The sequence below is a fragment of the Callospermophilus lateralis genome, chromosome 14 (assembly GCF_048772815.1).
Source record: "Callospermophilus lateralis isolate mCalLat2 chromosome 14, mCalLat2.hap1, whole genome shotgun sequence".
NCBI classification, from domain to species: Eukaryota; Metazoa; Chordata; class Mammalia; order Rodentia; family Sciuridae; genus Callospermophilus; species Callospermophilus lateralis.
In genome coordinates, this window is record NC_135318.1 from 60,102,025 (window position 1) to 60,112,440 (window position 10,416).

Genomic DNA, 10,416 nt, shown 5'->3' on the forward strand with positions numbered 1-10,416 from the left:
GGGTATGGGTCCTGGCAGCACCAGGAGGGTGCACCGTACCCAGGTCTCTCCATGGAACATCCCCCTCCATCCACAGCCACCTCCCCACCCCTCTGCAGGGACAGGGAACTGCAGTGAGTGCATTGCTGCCCAATTCTTCCCATAGAGCCACATCGTGCCCCTCAACTCTGGACTCTGTAGCTCCTCCACTTCTGAGCCAGCTCCATTTCTCAGAGTCTTGGATGTGTCCACAAGGACCCCTGTGAGGACATGGAGAAGTCTTTGTTCCTCTCTCATTTTGCATTGGCTGCTCTTCAGTGACTTCGAACCCTGCCTGAGCTGGCCTGCTGGGACAAGATTACAGACAGTGTCACTGGTACTGCAGTCTATCCAGGACATTTCCATAGGTATCCTGAGACCCAGAGAGCTGCCCAGCACAGACCAGGAGAAACTACTGGCTCACAAACCCAAGCAACCTGTGAGCACATTATCCTCTTGACCTTTTACCTACAAATGGTTCTACACCAATGAACCAATGAATGGAATAGAAGCCCCCATATCCACACCTCGCCATCAAACATGCTGGACTCAGATGTGCACCAGCAATGAGATTTCATCGTTTGTTCTACCAAAATGCCAGGATTTGCTTGTACTACAGGATTGTCAATCAGATCCTGATTGATACAAGCCGCAGTCTCTGGCTGGGCACAAATCACGAGTCTCCACACAGCTTGTAGATTCAAACAGCAATTCTTTATTCCCGAACTCACACCGGCCGTCTACAAACACGTTCTGGGGGAATCCACGTTCTCTGCCCAAATTCACACTCTGCCCAAATCCACTCCACATGGGCTTCTTCTCCCAAAATATACTGTCTGACCCTAAAAACTCAAGAGGAACTCAGCAGCAGGATACGCCCTATTCTAAAGAGGGAACACCCTAATCTCCTATTATGCTAAACTGCCCTATTCTAAAGGGGGAACACCCTAATCTCCTATTATGCTAAACCGCCCTAGTCCTTGAGCAAGGTCACCTTTCAGAAGTCCTTCCACTAGACAGCATGGGAGTAAGCTGGCAAGGAGATTGTCATACCTACTTGGCTGATGGCTCCCAGCAGATACACGAGACAATAGGTCACAGGCCTCCTTCCTGAGTAGATGGGAGGCAGTATTTTAATTGAATTGTAGAATTGCCCAGTAGTCTAAAGATCTTGCTAAAGAAGTACTCTCCTGTCTTCTGGAAGCCCATGCGCAGGTAGAGAGTCAGAGCATCCTGCTGTACTATGCTAGTTTCAAGGACAACCTCACTGTAGCCCTGAGCCCTCGCAAACTGGAGGACAGTCATGACCAGGGCTTTCCCTAGTCCTTCACCTCGGTGCTCCAAGGCCACAGAGAGGTGAAACAGCTGCAGTTGCTTCTTCCCTGGGGGGGAATCCTCCACTGGCAGAGCACCCACTATGCCTGCCACATTCCCCCCAGACTCAGCCACCCAGAAGCAGGAACCACGGGCCCTCAGATAGGATTTGGTGATGTCAGCAAGGTCTGTCTGCAAACACATGACCACGTACTTTCTCCAAGGCTGTCTGGCCAACAGCCAGAGGAAAACTAGGAGGGTGAAATTAGATCCAAGAGCCAGGAGCCAAGAGCCAGAGACCAGGAGTAGGGCGATGGGCACCCCAAGTAAGAGCAGGAATGTTTGTGGCATCTTCAGCACAAGGCGGAATGTTGCAGGGACATGCTCGAACATCCCTTGGGAGAACAAGTCCAGGACCCTCTTGCGGTCAGTCTCCTGGTATTTGCGGATGTGATGAGGTGCCATTGGGAGACAGTGTCTTCAGTTTTCACAGTGACAGGTAAACTTTCATACACGCCTTCCCTACAGCTCTGGAAGAGAGGAAAAAAATCATGTGAGTGTCCCTTATCCCCAGAACTTAGGATACAGCTCAAGTGTGTATCAATTTTTGAAATTTAATTTAGTTATTCTAATTAGGTATATGTGACATCAGAATGCATTTTAATTCATTGTACACAAATGTAGCACAATTTTTTATTTCTCTGGTTGTACATGATGTAGCTTCGCACCATATGTGCAGTCATACATGTCCCTAGGGTCATGATGTCCTTCACATTCCACCTTCTTTCTTGTCCCTATACCACCTTTCCATCCTCATCCCTTTTTGCCCTATCAGATTCCCTCCATTCTTCCCATCAACCCCATTATGGAGCAACACTCACTTATCATGAAGAACATTCAGGCTTTGGTGTTGAGGGATTGGCTTACTTTGCTTAGCATGATATTCTCCAACTCCATCTGTTTCCATGAAAAGGCCATAATTTCATTCTCTTTTAATGCTGACTAGTATTCCATCATGTATATCCACCACAGTTTCTTTATCCATTGATCTATTGAAGGGCATATAGGTTGGATCCACAGTTTAGCTAATGTGAATTGAGCTGCTATAAACATTGATGCGGCTGGGTCTCTATAGTAGGCTGATTTTAAGCCCTTTGGGTATAAGTCCAGGACTGGGATACTTGGGTCAAATGGGAGTTCAATTCCAAGTTTTCTAAGGAATTTCCATACTGCTTTTAAGTATGGAAATTCCTTAGAAAACCTGGAATTGAACTACCAAATTGGTTCCACCAATTTGCAGTTCCTCCAGGAATGTATGACTGTCTCTTTTCCTCGACATCCTCACCAACTCAATTTTTTGTGTGTGTGTCTTTACTGTGGCCAAAAAAACAGCAGGCCATCAGAACTGGGAACAGGTGTAGGATCAGACACACTTGACTAGAACCCCAATTTCCCCCATTTCTAACTGTGTGTCTTGGGTATATCACATAACTGCTCTTAGTCTGTATCTTCACCTACATATTAGGGTTTAATAACATTGCCCCTCTAAGGTTGTTTTGAATGTTAACAGCCTGGTGAATATAATGTACTGATATATATAGTTCCTTCCTCTTCAGCCTATTTCCCTTTTAGGGCTCTTTAAACTGATTGGTAAATGCAGATGACACCCTTTAAAAATCATTATTATGTGCCCAGGCCTTTGGGCCCTACCAAAGTTCTAAATCTTACAGGATCCCTGTTTCCAAAGCAGAAGTTTCAGTGAAGCCTCCTTTCCCCAATGCTAAGGGTTAGGCTGCTAAGAAGACAAAGGGCCAAGTGAAGCCTTGAGACGCTTCAAAAGTTATGAGAGTCCATTTCCACACTGAGATCCCCAACCTTACACCCCAGTCCACTCACCTGCTTCTCCAGAGCCAAGAGTGTCCAGGGCAGCCTCAGACCTCAGCCTCCAACGGACATCCAGGAGAGACTGTCTGAGACCTGCCCATCTGTGGGTAGCACATATGGATTGTCACTTATTTGCAGAGTCATGAAAGTTGCACAATCAGAAATCCCCAAGGGCAAAGTACTGAGGTGTAACAGGGGGCCCAAGTCCATTCACCTTCCTGAAGACTGGGAAACAAACCTGTGGGGTCAGCAGGATCTCAACCAGCACAGGCTCCTCACCTTGGGAGGCCTGGCATCCCTCTCCTGTTCCCTTCAGGCTACAGCATCTCTCACCAGCACATCTGGACCTCTCTGAGGTCCACCCAGGTCTTATTCCACACCTGCTAGGAGTCTGGGGACTGTGCCATTCAGCCTGGGCTCTCTCATCACAGGCTCAGGCTCAGGTCTCTGGCTCAGCAACAAGGTACTTTAGAGCTGGGCTTCTCCCTGCCTCAGCTTCACTGGGCCAGGTAAACTCCATCCTCCTTGGCTCCTCCTCCCTTCCCTTCATTCACTCAGCAAAGCTTCTGCTGCAGCTTCTGTTCTGTAGCTGTCCCTTTCCAGTAGTCAACAGTGTTTCACATCCAGGTGACAGGCTCCCAACTAGGGGGGATGCTGGGTGCTCTGGTGGTTGCTCAGGGTTGGAGCCAGCAGACTTCCTGCATATTTCAGCTGTGATGTGCCAAACTAAGACAGATAGGTGCAAGTCAGAAAAACAAAATCCTTCTCCATGGACGATTATGAACTCTTGAAAGAGATTTTCCTTCTAAAAGGTGTGGAGCTCCACTGCCAGGAGCTCAATCTCTGTCGTGTTACTTTACCTCGCAGACCAGTCATGCCACTGGCTTTCTTCCTCTCTCATTGATTCCTAAGCAGTGATATGCAAGAAGCAAGCATTGGCTAGTAGTATTTCACGCATTTTATTCATTATATATATATATATATATATATATATATATATATACACATATATATATATAATCTGAGAATCAAACCCAGTGCCTCACACATGCTAAGCCAGAGTGCCACCACTGATCCACAGGCCCAGCACCTGCTTCACTCATTTTTATTTTGGGTCCAGGACTAATAAATATTCCGGATGAGCAGGGATGTGGCTGAGGGGGGGTCTTAGATGCTAGGAGTTCCCCAGGAGCATTAGGTGTCTGGGAGATGGCTAGATGTCCTCACAGGAGTGACTGGCTAGGAGGAGGAGGCAGACTCTTGGACTGCTGGGAGACAGGATTTCATCCCAGGCACACACTTGGTCAGAGACCCAAAGAGATGTTGGCCTCCCCAGAGAGAAAAAGGAGCATCTCAAGCTGAATTGACAGAGGATTGTCAACACTAACACAGAACAAAGGCACAGCTTTAGGGCAAAGAAGACATGATTGCCCAGGGAGGGAGTGGCTGAGGGCAGCATGGGCTTAGCCATGCAGGGTCCAAAGCCTTGTTATGTGCATGGACAGTACTGCAGGAGGAAGGGAGACCAGAGATAGGATTGTAGCTTGGGGATGAGATGTGTGTGCATGTGAGAGAGAGAGAGAGAAAGAGTGTGTGTGTGTGTGTGTGTGTGTGTGTGTGTGTGTGTGTGCGTGCGTGTGGAGAGAGAGACAGAGAGAGAGAGAGAGAGAGAGAGAGAGAGAGAGATTGATTGTGTGTCATTCTCTGCGATTGTATGTGGAGAACATGTCAGGGGAGACAGAAATAATAGCAGATACCCCCAGAATCAAATGCATCCTCTGACCTAGAGAAGGTTTCCAGATAGAGGTGTGCAGGTTGCTAACAAGAGCACCTGGCCAAGGAGGGCTCAGGAGAACTAAACCAAGCCTACAGGCATTGCCAAGTCCAGAGCCCTGGCTCAGAACTGGGTCTGGCCAAGGAGAGGCATTCATTTCTCACTTGCTCAAAGGCATTGTTTTTGCTGCTTCCCATTATCTGCATGGCTTGAAGAGGGAACCTTGATTGGTGTATATGAAGGAGCCTTCTGGGCCCACAGAGGCCCAGGAAATGTACTGGTGCCTTGAGTTTCATGAGATGAACAAGATAGTGAGACCTGGACCCTAGAGGGCAGAATGGCAGAACATAGATAGATTCAAATAGGAATGATCGGAGAGAAGGGGTGAAATATGACGGGCAGGATTGTGGAGAAAAGATCTAGGAGGACGCTAGGGAGAGGCCATATATGGAATGCTCAGAAAATCCCTGTAGGGGCTGCCTGCAGTGTCCTTATGGAGACATGCAGCTGTAGTTCAGGGTCCCTACTGGATGCTGCTGAGTTTCCAGATGTCTGACAAACATTATTCACCTTTGATTCTGAGAAGTGTATGGCTGTTGACTACATGCTTCTCAATACAGTTACAGACTTAAACCTGATCCATCAACACTTGAATGTCAGCAAAATGTGAACTGGGATTCTGAAGAGGGGAAGAGAGGGGAATGGTCCTATTGAGAGTCAGTAAATATCAACCAGCCAGAAGACCAAGTCAAGGTGAGGAGGCTTAGGCACTGTCCCTGTCCTCTGTCTCTCCATATGCATGGTGGTTTCTGTGTCTTCAATAAAACTATGTGGCCTCAGTGTCTCAGGTGACCTGAAGATGCATCGACCTCTTGACTTTTCAGCTGCTGTGTGAGAAGCATCAGCTCCCTCCTAAGCTTGACCTCATCCATGGCAGATCTCCCCCAGCTAAGATGGAAGCTGTAGGTATCCTTGCTCAGCACCAGAGGAAAGGGGATGGCTTAGGGCCCAGCTCTGCCAATGCGTTTTCAGCTTCCATCACTGAAACAGAACACCTGAGACATTAATTTACATAGAGAAAAGGCATATTTGGGTTCAGTTCTAGAGGTTCCATTCCATGCTTGGTTGGATTCATTACTTTTAGGTCTCTGCCAGAGGAGCTGGAGGGCAATGGCAGGGAGGTGATGGTGGAGAATACTGCTCCCGGATGGAGAGAAAGAAGGAGATTAAGAAGAAAGAGGCTGGCGTTCCACATCAACCACTGAGGACACCATCCCAGACCCTGAGGGTCTCCACTAGGCCTCACCTCTTAAGGGTCCCTCCTCCATACAGTAGCACCACCACAAACTTCAATGATATGGGTCCCTGATAGAATGGGAGGATGCCATGAGCCTAAGGAACCAGCACCTCAATGCAGATGCAGGGGCACTGTGAGCCCAGGGCCTGTGGGGTCACATGACTGTGACCACTACCTAGAAACACAGGCACCAAACTGGGTGCCCTGCAAGAAGCAGGAGTTGAAGGTCCACCTGGAACACTGTGCATATGCAGCCTGTGAAGAAGAGAAATCCCAATATTCTGATCTGAGCCCACTCTGCACTATCTCTGGTCGTGCTGGGTATGGGATAGGCAGGAGGAAGAGGTGGAGAGTGGTGATGAGGGCTGATGGGGAACGAATGAGGAAGAACTCAAAGAGCAGGTCATAAGTTGGAGACATGTGGACTCTCCATGAATTGCTCATTTATTATGAAAAAAGTGACATGATTTGTGTCATGTAGTTTCATTTGTTTTCAGAAGCAAATATATATTTCGAGTTAATGAGCCAAATTTGCCCTTGATCTCCATATAGTTGCCCTGACTTCATGGAAGCCACATCTCAGTGAGAGACCTGGACATTGTGGCCTCTGTCACCTCTTTCCCCTGTGGTGCCACACATTCGGTCCATAAGCACCGACTTCACTTTTCAGGTACTTTCTCTTTCTTCACAGACACCCATCCTTTTCAGGGCTTGAACTATACCAACAGCATCCACAGTAAGATGCAGAGGTCATTAACCTGGGAGAGTGGTTTGGTTGTGGGGATAGTATCTAGAGAGCATGAAATTCACCCTTGTGGCTTTCTTTAAGTTCACAGGACAATGACACAAAGAGTTTCACAATGCCATACATCGAGAACACATTTTAGTGTCTGTCCTTTCGTCTCTTAGGTCCAGCCCTGAGCCTCAGTGCCCCAGAGTGGGAGGCTGCAGTCACAATCCAAGGGCAACCCCAAGTCTCAGTCCTACAGTACAAATCCTCCCAGGACCCAGGACCTGCCACAAAGTCATGGCTGGGAAGATGCTGGCTAACCAGGCTGCCCTGCCTCTGGGGAGGAGACAAGTCCTTTCTGGCCTGGGTTGCTGGTGACATGGAGAAGAAGACAGGTGCTGGGGGGCAGGGGCAGGGCGATCATTGCAAGGGAGAGGATTCCTACACAGAGCAGAGGAGGGGCAGAAGGCCTCCACTTGAGCCTGAGGGCAGCCTCACTGTCCTGCCCTCCTGTTGCTGAAGTTCAGGGTGATGGTTTCAGGAGGCTGTGTCCAGCCTCCTTCTGACAAGGTTTTTCTTTCCAGGTGAAGGTGCTGCTGTGGCTGAGCCAAACTTGGGGGTGCATTTTCAAATCCTCAAATGATACCAAAAGGTTGAGACCTTTGAAATTGGGTAATTTCAGAAATGTCTTCATTGGAAAAGTCAGTGCTTCTAGTTCATAGTTGATTACTAAATGACGAGAGGGGTTTCAGAGCACCTTTGGTCCTAGACAACTTGTCTCTTCAATTTGGACAAAACCCATGAGCAAGGTTAAGGGTTTCCATGTAGTTGAAATGGGCGAAGGCCAAGGCTGAATCCCAAAACCGCACAAGCTGTGGCCCAGGTGTCCCCACAATGCTGAGAAGTAGAAACTAAGGTGAGAAAGACGCCTTAACACTGCCTAAGGGGAAGAAGTTTATGGATCAGTATCACGTGGACTCTCTGGTCAGGAGCATTGCCTCTTGGTGAGGGAGACCAAGTATGTGGCTGCAGGCCCCCAGGAATAAGCCACAGACACAGTTCTGGCAGCTGGTAAAGGGTGATAGTCCTGGGAATATCAGCACTGACTCATGTCCCAAGTCTCCCTTCTGTGGAGGGATCTTTCCTGAGGCTCAAATCTGGAGTTTGTGAACACCTGGGGACAGAGTCTGGGACTGAGTCCTAATCCAGGTTAATTTGGGTCACTCACCTGTCCATGTCTTCCTCCAGGACCCACAGGAGGGCTCCACCCCCAACTTCCCCAGTGAGCCTGGCCCATGGGTATGGGCCCTGGCAGCACCAGGAGGGTGCACCATACCCAGGTCTCCCCATGGAACATCCCCCTCCATCCACAGCCACCTTCCCACCCCTCTGCAGGGACAGGGAACTACAGTGAGTTCATTGCTGTCCAATTCTTCCCATAGAGCCACATCGTGCTCCTCTGCTCTGGACTCTGCAGCTCCTCCACTTCTGAGCCAGTTCCATTTCTCCCCAGAGTCTTGGATGTGTCCACAAGTGACCCCTGTGAGGACATGGAGAAGTCTTTGTTCCTCTCTCATTTTGCATTGGCTGCTCTTCAGTGACTTTGAACCCTGCCTGAGCTGGCCTGCTGGGACAAGATTACAGACAGTGTCACTGGTACTGCAGTCTATCCAGGACATTTCCATAGGTATCCTGAAACCCAGAGAGCTGCCCAGCACAGACCAGGAGAAACTACTGGCTCACAAACTCAAGCAACCTGTGAGCACATTATCCTCTTGATACTGGGATACTCACATGATATTTTTACCTACAAATGGTCTACACCAATGAAGCACTGAGTGTAATAGAAGTCCTCATATCAACAACTCGCCATCAAACATGCTGGACTCAGATGTGCACCAGCAATGAGTTTTCATCATTTATTCCAGCAATATGCCAAGGTTCGCTTGTGCTACAGGATTGTCAATTAGAACCTGATTGATACAGGAGACAATAGCTCATGGGCCTCCTTCCTGAGCAGATGGGAGGCAGTATTTTAATTGAATCATAGAAATGCCCAGTAGTCTAAAATTCTTGCTAAGGAAGTACTCTCCTGTCTTCTGGAAGCCCATGCGCAGATAGAGAGTCAGAGCATCCTGCTGTACCATGCTAGTTTCAAGGACAACCTCACTGTAGCCCTGAGCCCTCGCAAACTGGAGGACAGTCATGACCAGGGCTTTCCCTAGTCCTTCACCTCGGTGCTCCAAGGCCACAGAGAGGTGAAACAGCTGCAGTTGCTTCCTCCCTGGGGGGTCGTCCTTCACTGGCAGAGCACCCACTATGCCTGCCACGTGCCCCCCAGACTCAGCCACCCAAAAGCAGGAACCACGGGCCCTCAGATAGGATTTGGTGATGTCAGCAAGGTCTGTCTGCAAACACATGACCACGTACTTTCTCCAGGGCTGTCTGGCCAACAGCCAGAGGAAAACTAGGAGGGTGAAATTAGATCCAAGAGCCAGGAGCCAAGAGCCAGAGACCAGGAGTAGGGCGATGGGCACCCCAAGTAAGAGCAGGAATGTTTGTGGCATCTTCAGCACAAGGCGGAATGTGGCAGGGACATGCTCGAACATCCCTTGGGTGAACAAGTCCAGGACCCTTTTGCGGTCAGTCTCTTGGTATTTGCGGATGTGATGAGGTGCCATTGGGAGACTATGTGTCTTCAGTTTTCCCAAGTGACAGGTAAACCTTCATACAAGCCTTCCCTACAGCTTTGGAAGAGAGGAAAATATCATGTGAGTATCCCAGGCATCCCCAGAAAGAAGGAGACAGCTCAAGTGTGTGTCTATTTTTGTAATTAAATTTAGCTATTCTAATTAGGTATATATGTCTTCAGAACGCATTTTGATTCATTGTACACAAATGTAGCACAATTTTTTATTTCTCTGGTAGTACATGATGTAGCTTCACACCATATGTGTAGTCATACATGTCTCTAGGGTCATGATGTCCTTCACATTCCACTTTCTTTCTTGCTCCCATACCACCTTTCCATCCTCATCCCCCTTTGCCCTATCAGATTCCCTCCAATCTTCCCATCATTCCCCATTATGGAGCAACACTCACTTATCAGAAAGAACATTCAGGCTTTGGTGTTAAGGGATTGGCTAACATTGCTTAGCATGATATTCTCCAACTCCATCCATTTACATGCAAAGGCCATAATTTCATTCTCTTTTAATGCTGAGTAATATTCCATCATGTATATCTACCACAGTTTCCTTATCCATTAATCTATCGAAGGGCATATAGGTTGGTTCCATAGTTTAGCTATTGTGAATTGAGCAGCTATAAACATTGATGCTGCTGAGTCTCTATAGTATGCTGATTTTAAGTCCTTTTGGTTATAAGTCAAGGACTGGG

General features: G+C 48.2%; 2 protein-coding genes across 2 annotated transcripts; both read right to left on the bottom strand.

Moving 5' to 3' along the window:
- Positions 1-1,113: 1,113 nt before the first annotated feature.
- Positions 1,114-1,797, bottom strand: LOC143380418 (N-acetyltransferase 8F1-like). The gene has a single exon (XM_076833448.1). The coding sequence runs from the start codon at positions 1,795-1,797 to the stop codon at positions 1,114-1,116; it is 684 nt and encodes a 227-aa protein (XP_076689563.1).
- Positions 1,798-9,014: 7,217 nt separating this feature from the next.
- LOC143379995 (N-acetyltransferase 8F1-like) lies at positions 9,015-9,698 on the bottom strand. Its single transcript, XM_076832751.1, has one exon. It carries the CDS (start codon positions 9,696-9,698, stop codon positions 9,015-9,017), a length of 684 nt encoding a protein of 227 aa, XP_076688866.1.
- Positions 9,699-10,416: the final 718 nt, after the last annotated feature.

What these genes read in the sequence shown, in the direction of transcription:
- LOC143380418 (XM_076833448.1), bottom strand. Translation starts at nt 1,797, where the DNA reads ATGGCACCTCATCACATCCGCAAATACCAGGAGACTGACCGCAAGAGG.
- LOC143379995 (XM_076832751.1), bottom strand. Translation starts at nt 9,698, where the DNA reads ATGGCACCTCATCACATCCGCAAATACCAAGAGACTGACCGCAAAAGG.